The 23,438-nt window shown below is 39.3% G+C and overlaps 1 protein-coding gene across 8 annotated transcripts in view; it reads right to left on the minus strand.

Annotated features, from left to right (window-relative positions):
- cacna2d1 (calcium voltage-gated channel auxiliary subunit alpha2delta 1) overlaps nt 1-23,438 on the minus strand; it is a 692,512-nt gene that overhangs the window by 370,844 nt on the left and 298,230 nt on the right. For 4 of the 8 annotated variants that reach the window (XM_087999530.1, XM_043713767.2, XM_043713761.2 and 1 more), the window contains exons 6-7: nt 22,172-22,207; nt 19,717-19,837 (exon numbers count right to left, since the gene is read on the minus strand). In XM_087999530.1, coding sequence (XP_087855656.1) covers nt 19,717-19,837; nt 22,172-22,207 — 157 coding nt within the window. The remainder of the gene's footprint in view (nt 1-19,716; nt 19,838-22,171; nt 22,208-23,438) is intronic. The other 4 variants (XM_043713764.2, XM_087999531.1, XM_043713765.2 and 1 more) reach the window with 1 other exon arrangement.

Raw genomic sequence — 23,438 nt, forward strand, 5'->3', positions numbered from 1 at the left:
ATCAGTAAACCCAGCATAAACAGCAACCTCCAAAGGCTGGTTGTATGAGGATCTCCCAAAGTACTGGAGAAGAATGATGCAACCCCACATTTACAGGCTTCACTGACATTTTCTATAACTATCTGAAACACAGCCTAGGCACCAATTTACAATGTCCCAGCCCATCAGCACCTAATTGCATTATCTACTGCAGCAGGACTTAGACGCAGAAGAACTAGGTGGAAATCCTATCCTAGTGGCTATCAAGATTATGTCTGCTCTGAATTTGTTTGCCAATGGTTTGTTTCAAGAAGCAGCTGGGGGCCTTTGTGGCATCTTCCAAAACTCATCCCATAAATGGATTTGGGACGTCACTAACAATTCTTTTTCAGCTCATAGCTTTTCCGATCTTTCCCCTGTGACAAGGACAATCAATTAGCCTAGGCAATGGAAATCTCCGCGATCACTCACTGCACCCACACTGCTTTGGAAGCATCCTGTCTCCAACCTGCACAGTTTGTGAGTGGAAGAAGGCTGTTCCAGATAATATGAGAGCTTCCATGACTCTTACATATGAGAGAACTCACTGGTTCTTCCCTCTTTCCAAAGTCCTTGGTGTAAAAAAAGTTTAGGGGACTGCTAGGATACAAGAGCCATCACTTTCAAAGACAGTCCATGATATATTATAGAACTCTCAGAGTAAGAGAGCTAAGATCAATGCTTTAAGCCTTCCATCATCAATAATCCTTTAATGTTGCTGAATGGATACAGACTTCTAAGCTGCCCGAAACTGCTTGAGTAACATGTAGAACAACATTACACCTGTGAGAGGCAGTGTTTTGTGCACCCTTTCCCAACAGATTAATGAGCCATGAGGGACAGTTGACATATGAGTTTCCCACTGTACACCTCCCATCCTTGAACAGCAGTGCACTCTCCTGAAATGCAGATAAGTAGAAGGTCCCTTCTCTGCAGAATGTGTAGAATCATCATGCTGTCACTTGCAAGGTAGGTGTAAGTGTGAATGACGTGTGCAAACCAGATCCTAGCGCAATTTCCTGCGCATTGTGTTTAGCCTCAGTGTTATACATATTACAGTGTAATGCTTGGCTGCAGTCCTCAATGTTACAGTTCAAGGATCCCTGACATCTGTGGCTATTGGCTGTCAATGAGTCAGCAGTTTGTGAGAGATGAGCAATGCTTGGTGATTACAATTTCTTTGATCCTTGAGCTGTCTGAAGAGGTTATTCATCTCTCACATGGGTTTTACTTAACCACATCCAACCACAACAATTAAACTACAGCACAGACTTTAACACTGCAAGTAAATGTATATTTACAATGATGTTTCATTCATGTCACTGATGTGCAATTGGTAAATTTTCTTCTTCCTTTCTCCCCCTGCTTTGTGGTTGACCGTGCTGGCTTTGAAGATTTCAGCAGGAATGCCATGGTATCTTTTGGGGCTAGAGGATCCAGACCCACTCAGAGTCTTCTTTCTAAGTGCACATTCATCTTGGTTTGAACTGCCACAGGCTTTTGGATTGAAGGCCTAGGAGCTGGAGGGGCTGACCCCTCTGGAGTGGCCCGAAATGAAACTGCTGGGATGCCTGTCTGTGGCTCCCCCACCCTATGTTTGCCTACTGGCATCGGCCTAACACCTGAGAAGAAGGGGGTGCTTGTGGTGAAGTTCCCTCATCTTCCTCTCACCTTGCCATTGATGCTGAGGAGGAATGGCTAAGGCAATAGAATGCAAGGGGCTGTGCACACATCTGGCTGAGTGTGTTGGACTTGGCTCATCAAAGCTATCACCAACTTGTCCACGGAGACAGCCAGTCATAGTCGCACATCACTGACCCTTCGGTCCAACCAGTCTATGCCAACCATAATCCCAAATTAAACTAGTGCCACCTGCCTGCATTGGGTCCATATCTTTCCAAACATTTCCTATTCATGAACTTATGCAAATGACTTTTAAATGTTGTAACTGTACCTAATTCCATACATGAACCAATCTCTATGTAAAAAAAAGTTGCTCATGTCCTTTTTAAATCTTTTTTTCCTCTCACCTTAAACATATGCCTCCTATTCCCCACCCTGAGGAAAGGACACCTGCCATTCACCTTATCTACACCCCTCATAATTTTATAAACCGCTAAAGGATCACCTCACAGCCTCCTACACTCTAGTGAAAAATGTCCCAGCCTATCCAGCCTCTCCTTTTAACTCAAACCCTCCAGTGTCAGCAACATCCTAGTAAATTGTTAATGAACCCTCTCCAGCTTAATAATATCCTTCATAGTAGGGTGACTAATACTGGACAATACTCCAGAACAGGCCTCACCAACATCCCAATGCCTATACTCAAAGGTCGGAGCAATGAAGACAAGCCTGCTAAATGCCTTCTTTACCACCCTGTCTATCTGGGATGCAAACTTCAAAGAATTATGTACCGAACCTCTAAGTCTTTCTGTTCTACAAGTCTTTCTGTTCCATTCCTCAAGGCCCTATTTTAAACTGTTTAAGTCCTGCCCTTGTTTGTTTTTAATCAAAATGCAATACCTTGCCTTTATCCAAAGTAAGCTCCATCTGCCACTCCTCAGCCAATTGACCCAATGATCAAGATTTCTTTGAAATCTTTCGGACAAAGGTCCGAGCCAGTGGACTGCTGGCAATATTGGTGGATTCCTCTATCCTTCAATCCCTCTTACTGAGTGCCTCTGACAAATCTGCCTGCTGGTCCCATGCCTCCCTGTACATTTTGATAAAGTCAATTTGCAGCTGAGATGATGGGATCATGGTGTACTTGGAGCTGAGCAGATGCTTGGTCTTGGGCAGTCCTCTGAGTGCCAGAAATCTTGAGCATTTCTTCATCGACCAGGTGAAGAGATTTGTCAGTGATATGCTCAGCACATTGTGCCCCTGAGTCCAATTTCAATATGATTGCAATTCTGGAGGGCACAATTAAAACCCCTGTTGCTGCACCATCTGAGGTTTCACTGGCTTCCTCCTCACAGATGGGATTGGAGCAGAGGGTCTCTGGTGCAGGCAGGGGGTCACTGAGTGTCATGAGTAAGAGGGAATTAATTGTGTCAAAGGGATACAGGTGCAGGTTAAGAGTGAACTAACATTGGTGGTCATGGGGGAACAGGTCAGCACAGTACCATCAAGCTTAATGACTTGGCTGGCCATCGACATCTCACCATCCTCATATGAGCAATTTCCCCAAACTCACCCGTTGTCTTAGCACTCTTGTCCTGGATATGGGACAGGTCTTCCTGCAATGAGGCAAGAGGAGGGATTGAGTACATTTAGAGTGGTTGGAAGAGCCATGAGTGGTAATATATGATCAGGAGAGGTATGATAAGGTTTCCCCACTGAGTCAGTATGAAGTGCACAGGGTAGAAAGAAGTAGTGGTTTAGGAGGATGAGATAATGAGTGATAGATAAGTGACTGGAAATGATGCATGAAATAATGGGAGTTATAGTTCATGAGCCTTGATGAGAGATTAGAGTAAGTGACAGTCCTGTGGGTGTAGCAGAGAACTTACCTTTGCACATCACAGAAGATTATTGACCTTCTTCCTGCACTACTGAGCATCATGTCTCAGCCTAGACATATCACTGACCTGGCTGCAATGTGTGTCCAGGTTGGCTGAGTCTGGTAGCTCTGGTCGTGTGGCAGTTAGCTAGATAAAAGGATTGTCCTCCTCTCCAACAGCCTGACCAACAAGACTACGCAGAGGCCAAGTCTGGAAGGTTGAGGCTTGAGCGTCACTGAGTGAGGGGCTGTTCCTGGTTTGCAGCGTCTGCAATGGTGTTAAGCTGGATTTTAGATATACCATCAGAGCTTTGAAGGCTGTAAGGTCCCTGCAGTGATCAACACCTCTGCCTCTCCAGGCATGCAACTGCCCAGAGAAAGAGCTCAAAAGCTGGGCGCTTGATGAGTGAGGTGAAGAACGGAAGATTGTGTGAGAGAAGTCATTCCAAACCTTGGCACAGCAGTTACCATGAATTTCACTCAACAAAACAGTGTAAGTGTGAAAATTCCAACTTCTATTAAAATAAATAAGAACTCAAAGACGAACTCATTAATAAATATTGTTAACAACAGCAATTGATTTATCCACTTCTTGCAAAAATGAAATTATTACTAGACACAGCATCAATTTTTTTTTTAAAATGTCACAAAAGTGTGTGATTCCAGAGCAATCTTTGGAATCAATGTCGCTGGTTGGGAGCTGAAATTGGATTCTCAGGTGTCTTTCACTGGCTTTTAATGTCACCCCCATATTTCCCACAGTGATATAAGTGCTGTGGCCTGGTTTCCCATTTGCTCCATAGACAATGGAATATCAAATACAAATAAGCCAACATCAATTAAGTTATTAAACTGGGCACTTCAACTCCTGCAAAAATAAGCCAGTGCTCCATATCATCAATCACAGCTGCACAATGCAGCAGAATATTAAATATGGTATTTGCTGGAGGATTTACTTCAATTAAGTGAACTGCTCTTTATTTCAAAGTCCTGCCAACTCCAGCAATGTGAAGCCAGTTAATGCATACATAACAGGCAGATCCTCCTCCTCTCAAAAAGCTGGCTGCAATTAGTCCAGACCTCAATGCAAAGAAATACTGAGATATGATCCAGAAAGTACTTTGAAAGAAATTGTTGTTTCTCTAAACTTTTCTTTTCAGAAATAAACAGTAAACAAGAATCTCTCAAAAACCATCAAATCTCTTGAAACTTGGCTTATTCAAGTTTATGTGCATCCAAGAAAGGCTTTAGTGTTGCCCTCCAACTGATCTGAAAGGTTTTGACAATCTCCAGTTATGCCGACAAACTGATTTGAGTAGTTTCTAACGACAACCTCTGGTCCCAGAGAAAAAAAAATCGATTTTTCTTATAAAACTCTGACAAGCTGACACCAATAGTTGGTATTTTGTGCAGCTGAAGGCCACATGCTCAGAAAAAAAACTGACCTGGAGTTCGAAAGGAAGTCAAGTGGAATATTTCCCTCCAGATGAAGGGCAATGGAACAGTCCTAAATATTTGCAGGAAAGGCTGCAGGAAGTAACTAGTCGTTCTCCTTGGGAGAGAAGGAACTTGAATTACTGTGGTAAAAAATGTATCAAAACCAGATTTGATTAATGAACCTAATGGTCATTTTCTGCTCCCATGTCAACTGTAATAGTGTCTAATGTATGGCAGCTGACATTCTGTCAAAAAGAAACTGCCTTTTGAAATTTAACTTGCTGGTTTACGGTTTAATAAATGACTCGTTTCCGACCCAGATATTTAATGAATATTAATTGTTTCCCATCAAAATTCAGAGACATTTGCAGGTTCTTTGAGTGGAAAATGGCTTCACAGAATATCACATCGTAATATGATAAGTGTCAGGATTGTTCTCCTTGTGGCAGGTAAGTGAAGAGGTGGCCTGATGGAGTTTTACATGATGAAGAGGTGTTTTGACAGAATAGCTGGAGAAAGCATATTCCCACTGGTAAGGGGGCCACCAAAAGCAGAAACCATAGATTTTATATCGTTGACAAAAAAACAAAGGCGAGAGGAGAAGATTATTTTTCACTCCTATTTGGACATTATCTGAAAAATAGCGAAGGAAGATTCCCGTAGTAATTTTAAAATGGAGTTGGAGCTTAAAGCAGCAAGGGAAAAAAAGTGAGGATGTGGGGCAAAACATTTTCAAAGAACTAGAATACGTATTAAGGACTGAATGGCCTCCATCCGTGCTGCATGTTTCTCTAATTCCGTGATTCATTATGATCATCAACTGTAGTTTTCACTGATACAGATGAGAAAGTTCCATTCAAAACATCTGATTTCATTCCAATTCAAATAAGTGACGACCAACCTGAATTGAACATGAATGGAACAAATTCCCTCATCACAGTTTGAGATACAAATAAGATTTAAAACCTACTGATGAATATTAATGTAAGACTGAGAGACTACATTCTAGTGGTTTGAGTTCCATGGCACAATAAAATTGAGATATTTATTAAAATGGGCTTACTTCTGCTCCAAACCAGATCAAACTGTTGTTGTGGATGAGAGGCAAATCTATTATAATAAATGTGATGAAGATTTTTCTTTATGTATACATAATAAGACTTGGCTGTTCCCAAATCAGCTTTGAGGTGATATCGCTCAGTCAGTTCAGCAGAGACATGCATTGTTCTCAAACTTCAGACTTAAATAAATGGCTGCCCAAGGGAAGACATAACAAGGCAAGGGAGTACTCAACGGAAGGCAAGACATGAGGAAGCTGAGAGAGATCTTGGGATGCCTGTACACAAATCCCTGAAGGTGGCAGGACATGGTTAATAGGGTAGTTAAGAAGACTTATGGGACACTTTCGTTTATTAGTCTTGGCATAAATTATCAGAGCAGAGAGGTACAGGACTTTGGTTAGACCACAGCTGACATACTGTGTGCAGTTCTGGTGACCACACTATATGAAGGATGAGATTGTACTGGAGGAGGTGCAGTGGACATTCACCAGGATGTTGCCTGGCTTGGAGCATTTTAGCAATGAGCAGGGGCTGGATAGGCTCAGGTTATTTTCATCAGAGCAGAGGAGGCTGCAGGGGGACTTGTTGGAGGTATATCAGATTAGGGACAAGGTGGATGGGAAACAGCTATTTCCCCTGAGTCAAAGAGGCAATAATAAGGAGGCACAATTTTAAAGAGGACAGGAGGTTAGAAAGATTTCAGGACACATATTTTCACTTAGAGGGTGGTGGGAATCTGGAATGCTTTGCCTGGGAGGTTAGAAGAGATGGGAGGTTTCACAGCCTTTTTAAAAAATATGGATGAGCACTTGAAATGTCATAACATTCAAGGCTATGGGCTCAGTTCTGGAAAATGGGATGAGTTTAGATAGGTCAGTACACACTGGCTTACCTGACACTTTTCCCACTGCAGGCAAAATAGTGTGACAGAGGGAAAACATCCCACCCTCCCCCCCGCCCCCCACCAATCCAATGCTGTCACACAACATTCCCTGAAAATTCTAGGCCTTTGTTAAAAGAGTAGGACATGTGTAGTTTGATCATCTGAAGCCAGTGTGGCAACTGGATTGCAACAGGTTCCTCACTCTTTAATGAAGTTCGTGAAAGGAATAGCCACAATTTCCATTCCTGATTACTTTTAGGTGGGTTTCAGTGAGAATACCTGCATGTGAACTGCAGGTGATAGTAATATCAGACTTCAATGTGATAGCACTGATGCTGAAACTATTCTATCAGCACCAACCATGAGGCTCAGATGTCAAGAACGGCTACGTGAACAGGACACCAGAGAGTGCCTACCACATAGTGCCAGAACCAGCATTTGTCAAGGTCTCCAGCAAATAAAACAGAGATAAAAAGGAAAAATAGCTGACTTCAATTTTTGCAGCACAAAACCATAAGATGTGAGGTGACTACTATTTCCAAAGACTTTTCTTGCCTTTTTGCTGTAGTGGTTAGAACAATAATGATTTACAAACTGTGTCAATGCCGCACTGTAATCAGCTGCTCGATTTGCAAGGTTAGCATACAGTCATACTGAACGATTGCATTGTTTGCAATGTGGAATCAAATCAGAAGCTCGATGCAATGATGAATTAGAACAAAATCCCAAAGAAACTTTCTCACAACTGTTTATAACATAAGTGTGCCACAGCAGCTTGCAGAAATCAACTTTCCTGCTCTGATGCTTCCTTTACTGTCTCTCCATTTACTCAGTGGCCAAGATCATAGGAGCAAAGCACTTATGAGCAGGAGTAAGCTATTCAGCCTTCCAAGCCTGCTTCACCGTTCTTTAAGATCATGACTAATCTGTCAGAACCCTTAATGCCTTTGTCTATCAAAACTCCATGTATCTCAGCCTTGAATGGAGGTCTTGAAATGACCCAGCCACCAATGCTTTCTAGGAAAGAAAATTCCACAACTAAACTCTGCCAAGAGAAAAATAATCCTCCTCATCTTCAGCTTCACAATTCATTCTGTGGATATTTCTGAAAGCAGATTAGTGATCTGAAAATATGCACCAGAACTTAATCCCATGTGCAATGTTTCCTATTCCTGCATTGAGGTGTATTAGATCACTTGGACATGGTGAATAGGGCAGGCTATGAAGAATGATGAAGGGCTTTTACCCGAAACGGCAATTTTCCGGCTCCTCGGATGCTACCTAACCGGCTGTGCTTTTCCAGCACCACACTCTGGGCTATGAAGAATGCATACCCTTATCGGGCCCTACATGATGTTTTATCAAGTTACACTAAATGGAGAGAAAATCAGGCAGGATCCCTTGCCAACATGCAATTCTCTTATCCAGTTGTTTTTTGTACTTAGAATGTGCTTTGTGATGGAACAGATCTTTTCCATTGCCTTCACATTTGTTCCCTCTCTTCTGCAATCATACTACAGTCTTTACTTTCAAATGATTGACCGAAAATCAATTTTCTCTTGAACAGTTCAAATCTATTATTTCAAGTGAAGGTGATTTTAGCAACCAATACAATTCCATTTCATACTCTGATTGAAGAGTTTGAATTTCTATGTGGATTCTCCAACATCGGTTTGGTAAAAGACATAGAGCAAGATTATGAGCAGTTATTTCCTCCATTAATCGAGGATTCACTGGGAGGCTGGGAGATGAGAGGAACCTCCAAACAAATTCTAACCTAAAGAATCAACATAGTCTCAGGTTTTGGCTTGAAAGTTTTCAGCAATAGATGAATAAGTGGTTCATATTGTTATGAATGCACAAAAACTACAGCCTAGTTGCAAGATTACGATGAAAACCCAAACGTTGTCCATAATGCAGCACTCCACTGCTTCACGTTTTCACAAAACATCTCTGACTGCCCCACCGTTCAAATACATTGAACAGTGTAAAGTTACTATAGTTGCACAAGGTATTTGCTTGCTTTGATCATTTATTTGTTAAGATGGAATTTCTACTTTTCCTTTTTTCCTGGCTGGAGATGTTAAAAAGAAACTGGGACCCTTAAAAAACAAGGTGCTTTTTTTAAAAAAAGCAAAGATTGTGAGTCAAACTGGCTACTGCAAATTACTTATTTTTGAATTCCACCAAAATAATGAAAACAGACAATTAAATCCACAGGAATTATGAAAGTTCCCGTCTCCGAATGATTGACAATCACCATCCTCCAAACATTCTGAAATAAGTCCTCCAACTTCAATCAGATATTCTAAAGCAACTACGGGCATAGACTGATGGACCATCAACGGAATACACAAATGAGCAGGATACTTCAATGGTCTTACCAAGTAGGAGAACAGATTTAGACTAAACCACCACAAATTTGAAATCCCCACATCAAGACAAGTCATGCAATAGTTTATCATGTGTGTGTTTATTTTAGTTTCCATGGACTGAAAGATCCTTGTCAGCTTATCCTCTTATACCACCAATAATATGTGTGTGCATGTGGGAGCAGACGTATTTACGTGACATTTCCAGAGAGAAAAAAAAGGTTAAAAAAACAATATTTGGAGATTAACTTGGTTATACTGGACCTCTGTTTTGAAGTGAATAAGATGGATTTGACCAGCATTCAGCACTTACAAAATTTACTATTGTTTTTCCTTCTAAGTACCGAAAGGTGTTGCATCGCCTAGTCTTTTTAGTTCAGGAAAAATATAATAAACTTATCTTGCTCTTTGTTTAACTCAAGCAAGCTGCCAGGATAATTTTTTTAATAGGCTCCAAACATAAACAGTGGGTCACTTACAGAATTAACAAAACACATCCTCTCTAAATTCTAAAGAAAAAAAACTGTTGTGGTCAAACAAAGAGTAGAAGAATAGGATAGACACTGCATCCCTCTTCACCTGGTCATAACATGCTAAATTCATCCCAGAAAGTTAAAAGTACTATCCAATTCAGTCTAAGTGCCCTTTTAATGAAGTCATAGATAAGTTTCTAATTCTTCAGTCTGATGGATTAAGATGATATGCTCTGTTCACACAGTTTCTAGGTGCCCTGTTTCCCTCACTATAGTTGTACCAACTTTTCTTTTCAGCAACATCATAAAAAGAAATGATTAAAATAAAAGATTTAAGAACAAGTCTAAATAGGAATGGAAACAAAACAGAAAATGCAGGTATGACTTTTCCTCCAAACTTAATATTGAACTTGAAAGATTCACTGTTTCTCTCTCCACAAATGCTGCCAGGCCTACTGAACTTCTCCTGGACTTTATGTTTTCATTTCAGATATCTGTTATTCACAGTACATTTCTTTAATTAAACTAACAGTAGCCAGTATTAGATGCATTGTTACAAAAATTTGTGGTTGAGTCTGTTTCACAGCATATCCAGCCATGTCTCTCAGCAAAGTACAGTGTGTCAGAGGACAACAGCAATTACAGGCATTCACCACATTGCCCGAAAGCATATTCTCAGTCTCAGCTATAGTAGGCTAGCTGTAGCCTTAATGATCATCTGTGTGGCTTGTCAAGAATGTGTCACTGTGAGAAGTTCTGAAAAATAACAGAGTTGGTCATTCAGAATTTTCCTGCCTGACATTACAGGCAGGTGTTTTGCAACTTATTTTTAGTATCTATCAAACTTTCACACAAGAATTTTTTTTTGTTGCTATAAGATCCTAATTGTTTTGCACTTTCTTTTTCTCAAGGAATTTATCCCACTTGTGGCACAGTACCGTGTAACAAGTGTGTCACTGATCAGTCTTTTTCACTGTATTAGAAGGATAATCAGAAGGAAAAATGTCTTGTGAGTGCTACAAACCTGGACTCATAATTTCTCCAATATATAATTCACATGGCATTATAATTACGTTTTCAGTGTGTTCTGTGTACCTTCTCACAGTAGACACATCTACCAGACAGAATCTAGTGGAATCAATGGGAAGTTGTTACAACGGATTAGGAATTAACTACACTCCCAGAGGCAGAAACATGCTATTAAAGTCATGGATATGCATGCGGATTAGGAGCTTTCCAGTGTATCTAATCACTTATGAATAAAACTTTCTACCATGAAATCATATTTCTATTAAAACTGATCATAAAAAATAAAAGACCATTCAATGCATGTATTATGTAATATTTCTGTAACCATCATCTCAGTTTTGGTGTTGAATGCTTGAATGGATTCAATTTCCTATTTTTCTTGCTGAAAGCATATTGCTCTGTAGTTCTGATATTACCTATTGATGGCAGAATAAGCAAAAGCTTTAAGACACATTAAAGTGCTGGGAACGAGCAGAGGCATAGGCAATTTTTTTTAACTCATTCCCAATATCAATTATCATCGGAAGCTGTTACCAAAAGCAAGAGGTTTAAAAATAAGAACTTAATCAAAGATGGAACTAAACCAGACCACCTTGTTTGTCAAGCGTATTACTTCCATAGATCCAACCCTGCCCATTTAAACACTGAAATCTGTGAAAAAAATGCTTCCTGATGTCTGCATAGTACCAGTGTAATAATCTATTTTATGCCTTTTGTTAATGCTAGTCTGTCAGTCCCCCAGAGATAATATCAACATTTATTTTTAATCTGTACCAAAAATTTCAAGGTACATTAAAGTAAACGTTACAAGACAATCTGCAGGACATGAGTTGAATTGATTCTCCACACTATGAATGCCTGAGCGCAGTTGTTGTCGTCCACAGTGAAGTACAAAGCACAAGCCAAAAATATATTGAGAAAGTGTAGGAAAATTAGTAAAGGAATACTTAACAGCTGATTCTTCAAGGTCTTCTGACAGCAAAATCCAAGAGGTATTGGCAGAGACCTGGAACTTGTATTGTGACCCAGGAGAAGTTTGACTCAAATCTTGCCAATTCATGAACTAAGCAGTGGGATTGGAACACAGTGTGCTGTACTGTAAAGTTTACTTTTATGTAAAATGAATTTTGTGTGTAAAATTGAAATAAATAGGTGAAAATTGGGCAGACTTACATAGGACATTATGTTTGCCAACAATTTCAAACTGAACATTGTAAGATTTCAAATGAAAAAAGATATTAATGCAGATTTCTGTGGCAGCAAGAACCCTCTGAGATGGAAAAGACAATCAATTCACTGTTTAATCACTTCAAATTTAAACAAACAATTTCAGACAGATTTGTTTTTAATTGAGCTTCACAGAGCAGAAACTATTGCAATGAACTGTAGGCAGAGATGGCTGTTTAACATTGATTAATTTTGCAACTGTCTTCAAAATGCATTTTAATGCAATTTCTGCCAAACAATTAACATTTTTGATGTTTTGATCACTGAAACAGCAACAAATAACATTAACAATGCATATTCAAGCAAAGTAGCATGGAGAACAAAACAGCTTTAATTATTGGTATCTCCCCAACACATAATTTCCCGAATCCATGAGAGATTCTTTAGAGGGAATGATGTGACAGTGAATGGCATTTGCTACAAGATCTAAACTTACTTCTATTGGATGGAAATAGAGTAGTGTCATGACAGCACGATTTGGGGGAAGACACTAATGAGGCAAAAAAAAATGCCCTCAAGGAACAAAATATATCTTGTACGGCAAGGAAATGTCGTAGGTTAAAAGGACACTCAAAATAAATTTAATAAGTAAAGTTAGATAAGTGCCCAAATTAAATGAAAAGAAATCACAGCAAGATCACACAAAGAGCTGCAGAGGTTTGGAACCCTCTTCCGCAAATAGCAGTTGATGCTACATCAATTGTCAATTTTAAATCTGAGTTAGATAAAATTGACCTGCTGCACTTTTCCAGCAACACATTTACAGCTCTGATCTCCAGCATCTGCAGTCCTCACTTTCTCTTACATAAAATTCTGTTGAGCAAATGTATTCAGGGATATGGGTCAAATGCAGGTATGTGGAGTTAGGCCATAGATCAGCCATTATTTCATTGAATGGCAGAACAGGCTCAAGGCACTGAATGGCCTACTCCTGTTTCTATGTTCCTATTTGGATAAAGTCACTTTTGCAAATTAGACAAAAATAATTAAAGTTATAGCTAAATTCAATCAGGTGCTGCCTATGTCATACACTGTTATATACTTTATTAAAAATACCATCATACTGTAAAATGAATTTAGTTTGTTTACTATATTTCTTTAGTTCAATTTAGTATCAAGCATGCCACAGTTTTATTAAAGCTACAAAATAAGCTATGATTGGGTCCACAGCAACCCTCCAGACACAGAAACATAAAACTTCTGACTTTGCAATCCTGTTCACTGGTGCCCCTTAACCAGGAAAGTAGATGTCTCATTCAATTCATAAATGCCCAGTAACTAAATTTCAACACATGGAAAAGCTGCATTTATAGTATTTAAGTGACAGCCTTAAATGTCTCACCATGCTCCTTCTGCCATTATATACAAAATATATTGCTTAAATAGTTCTAACCGCAGTATCACTGTTATTGCCAAAGGTAAATGATTCCAGATAAAGTGATTATGAAAGCTGTATTACTATCATTGCCCAAGGCAAAGTCTTTGTTAATCTCTACAAATGACTGACCAATGAGACTTTGCATTTCAAAGCAGAAAATTGATTAACTAAGTCCCTTGAGTCTTATTAAATGTTCTGACTACGGATGCAGCCTTGGGTACCAATAATACAAGGAGATTAGAAAATGCTGTAGCGTTACCATCATTTTAACCATGCATCGAGCATTTTAACCAAAGTCAACAAATCATTAGATTAGATTAGATTACTTACATTGTGGAAACAGGCCCTTCGGCCTAACAAGTCCACACCGATCCGCCGAAGCGTATACCACCCAGACCCATACTCCTACACTTACCCCTAACCCCTAACACCTAACACTACGGACAATTTAGCATGGTCAATTCACCTAACCTGCACATTTTTTTTTGGACTGTGGGAGGAAACCGGAGCACCCGGAGGAAACCCACGCAGACACGGGGAGAATGTGCAAACTCCACACAGAGGTGGGAATTGAACCCGGGTCTCTGGCGCTGTGAGGCAGCAGTGCTAACCACTGTGCCACCGTGCCGCCCACCGTGCCGCTAACTCTGACGATGTCAACACTACGCAAGGTGGGGAGAGCATTTAATGAAGAACAGGATAAATCCAACACTGTCTTAAATTATGTAACGGAAACACATTTGTAATTATAACTGTTTCCAACTGCTCTCCTGAACTTTTTGAAAATTTTACTTTGGTAAACTGTTTGCTATTTTCCTGAAATTTACCAGATCTCACATCATATTTCCATTGGGAAAGAGCAGCTGTAATGCTAGGAAATTGGTTTTCCTCATTACTAAAAGCATTCACAATTACAGTGAGATCAAGCCAGCTACTTTCCACACAGACAGTACAGATGGATAATGGTAAAATTTAATGAGTAGTGTTGGCATAAAAATGCCAACCAAAAATTGTGACAACAGGAAGTAATATTTATGGACTCGAACTGCCTGCTTTTTCCAGATATTTAACAAAGTAGAGGTACAGACATAAGAGTTGCTGAGGGCAAAGTCTAAAGTATTCCTGATTGTCACACAAACTAGGCATTTATTGCTTCCATCTTCAAGTCCAAGCAACAACCGTCAATTGAGTCAATACTTTCCTTGCTATTTATAATAGTTATTAGAAGCACCAAGCTCAAGTATCACATGAGGCCTGATAAATGTTCAATTCCATACAATCTTTTTTGTAAGTTTTGCCCGGTATGTCACAATGTTCAAGTTTTCTTGGTATTCAATAATAAATGATTTAACGTCTATCTGTTTGTGTTGTTTCACTATTTGAAAGGGGGGGCTTGGAACCTGAGAAGACTGCCAAGGGGGTCCATGGCCAAAAAACTGTTGAGAATCCCTCATTGAGAGTACAAGTTGACTGAACAGCTTGCTTTTCGTTTATCTATTATTATCAAAGTTATAAAACTTGTGATTCTTCAAGTGGCAATTCAAAACCCTGAAAGAAAGTCATCAGTTCTCTGGCCTGATGAAACCGCTGTATTCACACACATCACCCATATCTTACTTCCAAGTCTACTTGATTGTGTCCAATATCAACGTGCTGTACAACAATGCATTTCTCAGCAAAATTAGATTGGCCCTGGGGAATTGGGATGAACAACAGAATTATTTATGGCAACTGTTACCAATAATGCCACTGCAACAAATTCCCAGACAATCACCTCTACTAAGGTCGAAGAAGTCAAGACAAGTATAGCAAGCAAACTGCTCCATATGTCAGAAGCTGAGGTCAGGAGAGGAGATAGAGTTGAGAATGAAACCAAACAGAGGATTAGGAAAAGTTTTTTTTTCCTCCAAAAAGGGTATGAGTAGAGAAACCAACCAAGTCAGGAATCAAGGAACATTGTAAAGAAATGATAGATTATAGCTCTGTAAAAAACAAATGAGAGTGAAAATCAAACTAATATTTAAGGGGCATTGTAATAAAAATCAAATAATTAAATGAAACTTACAAAATGTGAACTAAAATAGTTGTGAAGGCACATTATATATAATGAAGGACATCGTAGATATAGAATGTGGGGAAATAAGATGGTGACATCTTGAAAAATGTCCATATTACATAGGAGAAACTACTGGATGTCTTGAAACTCATAAAGGTGGATAAATCCCCTGGACCTGGTCAGGTGTACCCTAGGACTCCGTGGGAAGCTCAGGAAGTGATTGCTAGGCTCCTTGCTGAGATATTTGTATCATTGATAGTCGCAGGTGAGGTCCCTGAAGAGGGAAGGTTGGCTAACGTGGTACCAATATTTAAGAAAGGTGGTAAGGATAAGACAGGAAACTATAGACCGGTAAGCCTGATGTCAATGGTAGGCAAGTTATTGGAGGGAATCCTGAGGGACAGGATTTACACGTATTTGGAGAGGCAAAGAATGATTAGGGATAGTCAACATGGCTTTGTGCGTAGGAAATCATGCCTCATGAACTTGATTGAGTTTTTTGAAAAAGTAACAAAGAGGATTGATGATGGCAGAGCGGTGGATGTTATCTACATGGACTTCAGTAAGGCGTTCAACAAGGTTCTCCATGGGATACTGGCTAGCAGGTTAGATCTCATGGAATACAGGGAGAACTAGCCATTTGGATACAGAACTGACTCAAATATAGAAAACAGAGGGTAGTGGTGGAGGGTTGCTTTTCAGACTAGAGGCCTGTGACCAGTGGAGTGCCATAAGGATCGGTGTTGGGTCCACTACTTTTTGTCATTTATATAAATGATTGGAATATGAACAATATGAATGTGGAGTTTAATTTAGATAAATGTGAGGTGCTGCCTTTTGGGAAAGCAAACCTTAGCAGGACTTATACACTTAGTGGTAAGGTCCTAGGGAGCGTTGCTGGACACAAAGAGACCTTGGATTGCAGGTTCATAGCTCCTTGAAAGTAGAGTCACAGGTAGATAGGATAGTGAAAAAGGCGTTTGGTATCCTTTCCTTTACAGGTCAGAGCATTGAATATAGGGGTTGGGAAGTCATGTTGCAGCTGTACAGGACATTGGTTCGGCCACTTTTGGAATATTGCATGCAATTCTGGTCTCCTTCCTATGCGAAGGATGTTGTGAAACTTAAAAGGGTTCAGAAAAGATTTACAAGGATGCTGCCGGGGTTGGAGGATTTGAGCTATAGGAAGCGACTGAATAGGGTGGGGCTGTTTTCCCTGGAGCATCAAAGGCTGAGGGGTGACCTCATAGAGGTTTATAAAGTCATGAGGGGCATGAATAGGATAAACAGACAAAGTCTTTTCCCTGGGGTCAGGCAGTCCAGAACTAGAGGGCATAGATTTAGGGTGAGAGATGAAAGATATAAAAGAGAACTAAGGGGCTACTTTTTCACATAGAGAGTGGTGCACCTATGGAATGAGCTACCAGAGGAAGTGCTGGAGGCTGGTACAATTGCAACATTTAAAAGGCATCTGGATGGGTCTATGAATAGGAAAGGTTTAGAAGGAGTAGGGCCAAGTGCTGGCAAATGGGACTAGATTAGGTTGGGATATCTGGTCGGTATGGACAAGTTGGACTAAAGGGTCTGTTTCCGTGCTATATATTTCTATGACTCTCTGCGGTGCCCACCAGTTGTGTAAAGTCAGAATAGGTTTATCTGTGCACAGTCATTGTCAAGTAAATGCTCTAATCCCGCAGACTCTAAGCCTTAATGGAGACAATTAACAATATCTATTTTAAGCTGCAATTTTAGCAAAATTCAATTTCTAAACAGGCAAAGATTTCAGAAGCACTACTGGTTTAGGAAGGTCACAGCAGACATCAGGAATATGATGACCTAATGGCACAATCACTGAATTAGTAATCCAGAGACCCCAGTCCTTCAGACATAAGTTCAAACCCAGCAAGGCTTTTGGGAAAATTTACATTCAATGAATTAAAACTGAAATTGAATGTTTAACATAATAATATGGACCATGCAGCTACTTTCAATTGTTGTAACAACCCATTCAGTTCACTCATGCCTTTTAGGGAAGAAAATCTACCCTCTATACCTGGTCTGGCTGACATGTGACTCCAGACCCATAGCAACTGGCCTCTGAAATGGCCTAGTAAACCAGTCAGTTCAAGTAAAAATAAAACAGGCAACTAACACTAGAGTTGCCAGTGACATTGACACACCACAAAAGAATAAATAATAAAGACATTTTATTTGGTATAATAGTAATATAGCTATGAAATAAGACTTTTGAGCTAAAATATATAGAAAAAGTAGAACACCTTTAAAAGCAAGGATCGAATAGATGGGCTATCTTGTATTTCACATTTTACATGTGTATAAAGGTGATGGAGCATGGCCATGCCATTCTTTTATATTTTTCGCTTTTGTCTATATTAGCACTTTGTTGAGGTTATCATATAACTTACACATACACTCCAAGTGCCTAAGGTGTTCCTAGGTTCTGTTACTGATACCAGAGTATATCAGACAACGTGTAGGCACAGCGTCACATCACAAAGGGAATAGAGACCACAAAACTGACTCCTTGCAAAAAAGCAGAGTTGTAGAATTAACACAGAAAGAGTGAAGTGGATTGAAAATTGTTTCCACAATGGAATATTTAATTATTTGTATTGCAAATGACTGATTAATAAAGCATAAGAGTAATCAGTCCTCAGGCATGACTTTTCATTCTGCTATAAATAATTGTGAAGCTGGCAACAAATAATGTGGGAGCACATATGTAAAAAATGAAAAAATATTCACAGATAAGATCTGGAAAAGATCAAAAGCTTTGAACTACTGAATATAAAATATTCTTTGTGCTTTTCTTTGTAATTATGCATTAGTCGCATTATAAAAGTTAACTCAGTGGTGCAAAATCAAAACAAAGAACAGGAATTTTTCACTGCACAGCTGTGCTGAAGAGCCTGGTTAATGTATTCACTACAATGAAAGCAAGCCTCTGTACAAATATATTATCACACCCTGGGGTAACATTCTCAATTCACACCACAGCAGGTGGCACATATAATGCATTTTACAATCAAATATTTGGATACTGTAACTTCCAATCTGAATAGGATAAGAATGATGGTGTGGTTCTTTTACATTTATATGTGGATTGCGATCCACAGTTTAGAAACCCTGAACCAAGTTTTACACAATCCTTAAAGATGCAAAGTTGCATCTCTTCCACGTTGCAATGTCTAGCAACCAACAGTCTACACTACAGAATAAAAATAGCATGAGGACATTTAGGCATTCTTTGAGTATTACTTGCCTTGCAGAGAAGACAAACATGTGTATTAAGTAGAAATTTATATACAGACAAATTGACTAAATAGATATTAGATCAGCTTCTTATTACCAAAGGCTGATGAATAGCATGCATTCCATTTGAAAAATAAATTACTGCACAATATCATATAAAGTGCACATTTGAGGGAACCATCATCTTAAAGTGCAGAGTAACTGAGAGAAATAATATATCTGCTTTAAATACCATGACTTGATATAAATGGCAAAGCATACAACAGTGAATATGTTTAAGATGACTATCTGCATCATTTTAGATACCATCAACATAATTACTCTGCTGGTCTATATCACATGCTTTAAAGCTCTGCTCAGTTTCCATTAACAGCTGGACAATCATCATAATCTAAATAAGTAAACAAATTCCAAGTTTCTAGGGCTGGTGAATTTTCCTGAAGAGATATTCTCCAAAATCCATGCAACAAAGTTATTTCTAATTTAGTGGTAAGCTTGAATGAAAATCCAGCTTCTATTGTTTCATCATAGCCTTCCTATGATGTACCACAAACTGTACACTGTTCTGACCACCTTAAAATAAAACTGCTCAAGCGTAGGATTTATATATTCACCTAGGGTGGCACAGTGGCTCAGTGGTTGGCACTGCTGCCTCACAGTGTCAGAGAGTCAGATTTGATTCCACCCTCATGTGACTGTCTGTGTGGGGTTTGCACATTCTACCCATGTCTGTATAGTTTTCTCCCACAAACCAAAGATCTGCAGGTTAAGTGGATTGGCCATGCTAAATTGCCTACAGTCCCCAGGGATGTGGAGGGTTTGGTAGATTAGCCATTGGAAATACAGGCCGAAAGGCATACGGTTGGGGGGGTGGGTCTGGGTGGGATGTTCTTCGAGGAGTTGATGTGGACTTGATGGGCTGATTGGCCTGTTTCTACACTGTAGGGATTCTATCTATCTATCAAGGAGAATTTGATACAGAACATAAAAGAGAAGAAGATACTTACAGCCCTCGTAGATGTCAGTGGGGATGTGGACAGCTGTGTGGTTGAAGTCCACACGGCGTCGGAAAGCTTGGTTGAACTGAAAATCAGGTTTGATCCTTGGGCGGCTTTCATTTCTGTCAGACTTTAGGGGGAAGAAAATCAAAGAGTGAACATTTAAGAACTCTGAGACTCTGACACAATCTTGTTTCTTGCGTATAATTATTGGATTATAAAGACATCTAAGCTGCAATGTTATCATTATATGAGATTATTAATTCTACATGAGTGTCATTTACTCATGAATATTAGAGACATTACACCCTGTTGGTTGGACAATAACAATGCATAAAAAGCAACATAGAAGGGGTTTTAAGCCAATAAACTACAAAGTGAAAATTTTAGAACAAGCTAAAATTTTGCATATGTACAAACATGATTGCACTTTTATTCTAACATTTTGAAAGTAATTTAAAAATCCCAAATTGGTGATGACATCCAAGAAAAGCTAATTTATGATGGATTTTTGATTACATAGAAAGGAGCCTACTCTACAAACAAAGAATCAGCGATAATTTATCATTTTTAACAACAGAAATAACATGGAGCCTCTCAGAGTAACTGAATTCAAATAGAGGGCAAAGATTCATATTGGAATTGGGAATGTAATAGAGATTGGTGAATGGATATAATGAGATTTTCAGGTATGCAAGCTGCAATTAATGGGACGCTGCAAGTATCAGTACAATCCATATTAATGATTTAATGAGCAGACTTGGTGTAATATATCCAAGTTCAGTTGGTTAGGTACTGTGAGTTGGGGAAGGAAGTTGTGAAGAGGATGCTCAGAGATAACAAAGAGATATAGACAGTTTAGGTGAACTTAGATTCTGGCAATGGTGGAAAAGTGAGAATTTATCCTTATTGGTTGGAAAAGTAAAAGCAGAATATTTTTAAATGCTGAGAGATTGGAATGTTTGCATTCAGAGGGGTGTGGCAGCCCTTGTGCACAAACCACAGAAAGGTAAAATGCAAGTAGAAACAAGCAAGTTTGTTTTTAAAGGGAACGGATGGTTTGCTGAAATCCACTTATTTAATGATGCCTCTCCGTTCAGAAAAAAATATTTTGTCACTACAAATAATGATAGTCAACACTAAAACATAATTGGGAGTTTGTCCAAAGCTGTTGTTCATTCGTGGATCTCTCTCTTCAGTACTTTCTACTGGGAAATAGCAATTGCAGAGGTTATTCTACCTTTTATACACTTTGTTCAAAAAGCCTCCACAGTTACAGAAGTGGGAGAAGGAAATTGCAATTTTAAAATACATTGTTTCTGAGGTTCAATTAAGTAAAAGGTTGCAGCTGACTTTAGTCCTTTAGCAGCTGAAGCCGTAAGGCACATGGGTGGAAGAGCTGCAAGCTAAATACTGCAGTGATCCAACAAGTAGGTTGACAGATCTTGTATCAGGATTGGAGAATATTAAAAAATGACAAAACCAAAGATTGTTCAGCTGATAAAAATTACAATACTGATATAATATTGTTTTCCAAAATGATAAAAGCACAAACATGTTAGTAAACAAAAGTTCTTTGTATTAAACCACCAAAATTGGTATGAATAAAACATTTAAAAAATTGCAGCCAAGTGGTTCAAATCACAAAAAACATTGAAATCTATGAAGTTGTTTTCCTGAAAACATCAGGACCTTACAGTTTTTTTTCATTAATTCTAAGTTTCCTCCCCAGAACAGTCCTCATTCAAATATGGAAAGAAAGGATTTCTAATTATAGAGTCATAGAGATGTACAGCATGGAAACAGACCCTTCGGTCCAACCCCTAAATTCGCTGCATTCATAATATTTAGATTTCTCTATGGTGTTGGTAACAGGCTCCAAGTTGTGCAAAATGAACATTCGCACAATCTCAATTTGACTAGGATTGTTCCTTTTTTTTTAAATGCCCTGCATTCCTTACTTTGGCATTGTTGACAATCCAATATGTTAATCACCAAACAATGTGCCAATTAAAAAGGCAGAAATGTTCTTCTAAGGGTTTAACACTACCTGAGTTTGAAGCATTCCTGCTGAATATCGAACCTGATTCCATTCCCCAGGCCGCACAAGGGACAGGTAAAGATTTTGAGCAAACCACTCTGTTTATACACTTTACCCAGCAGAATTAAAGCTCTGATGTGATGGTGTCAACAGTCAAGTAGTTTGCTGCAACTCACTGCAAGTCAAGATTGGGCATTGGGGTGACACGTTGGAAGATGGGACTATATTCAAAGCAAGGCTGCATCTCCAGGATGGAGCAAAGAACATTGACGAGAAAAGGAAAGCAGCTCCTTCAGAATTATTTGGGGGGCACTTCAGAATTAAATCATTTTTAAAAACTGCAAGTTGCTGCATGTTATAACAGCTCTAAAGCTAACTCTAATCTAAATTCACCAGATCTAGGATCTAATAAATCCACATAACCTTGAACCTCGTGAATCCTTCGTCTTGCTTTAAAACCTGTAATAATGAACATTGTTACTAAAGAGAATAACTTAAATTAAACATGGAGTTCTTAAAGGGTTCATCACATAGCTAATACAGACTAAGGACATGACTGTTTCTCTGCCTTAACCAGAAGGAGCTCAATATATCAAATAGAATTCACACTCTGGAGTGCAATTCCTGCAGGACATATTAAGTACATGACACCAATTTTGTCAAAGTCCATTTCCATCCAACTTTCCAGCCACATTTCTGTAGGTCGGGTGTAAAAATGGAAATCCTCATAAATAATGAGGGCCTGAGGAATTCACGGCATAAACTCCTTTTATAAAAGTTAAAAATTAAAGTTTTAAATTAATCATTGTCCACACAATCTTTAAGAATATGCAACGAGAGATAAAATACAATGAAGGTCTCAATGGCAATTGTTTTTTAAAAATGATCAAAAACATAGGAATAGAAGATTTGAAAAATGGCTTCTCCCTGCTGCAATGAAAATTCCAAACTTCATTTTGAACCAGCGTTTTCTTTTACTTACTCAAGGGACATGGGTATCGCTGGCCAGCCAGCATTTATTGCTTGTCCTAGTTGACCTTGAGGTGGTGGTGAGCTGCCTTCTTGAACTACTGCTGTCCATTACTGTAGGTGGACCCCCGCAATGCCCTTGGGAAGGGAATTCCAGGATTTTGACACAGCAAAAGTGAAGGAATGGCAATATATTTCCAAGCCAGGATGGTGAGTGGCTTGCAAGGAAACTTGTAGGTGGTGGTGTTTCCATGTAACTGCTGCCCTTGCCCTTCCAGAATGAAGTGGTCACAAGTTTGGAAGGTGCTCACCAAGGCTCTTTGGTGACTTTCTGCAGTGCATCATGTAGATAGTACACACTGCTGTTACTGAGCATCAGTGGTGGAAGAGTGGATGCTTATGGATATGGTGCCAATCAAGTTAGCTGCTTTGTTCTGGAGGTGCCAAGCTCTTTCAGGATAATAAGAGGTGCACCCGTCCAGGCAAGTAAGGAGTATTCCATCACACTCCTGACTTGTGGACAGGCTTTGTGGAGTCGGGAGGTGATTTACTCCCTGCAGTATTCTTAGTATCTAACCTGCTCTTGTAGACACTATGTGTGTACGCTGAATCCAATTGAGTTTCTGGCCAATGATAATCCCCACGATATTAGTAGCAGGGGATCTGTGATGGTAACACCATTGAATATCAAGGGGCAGTGGTAAGATTGTCTCTGATGGTC

This window comes from Chiloscyllium plagiosum, unplaced genomic scaffold (genome assembly GCF_037043375.1).
Source record: "Chiloscyllium plagiosum isolate Xiang-an unplaced genomic scaffold, Cpla_swu_hap1 HiC_scaffold_23, whole genome shotgun sequence".
Taxonomy (NCBI): Eukaryota; Metazoa; Chordata; class Chondrichthyes; order Orectolobiformes; family Hemiscylliidae; genus Chiloscyllium; species Chiloscyllium plagiosum.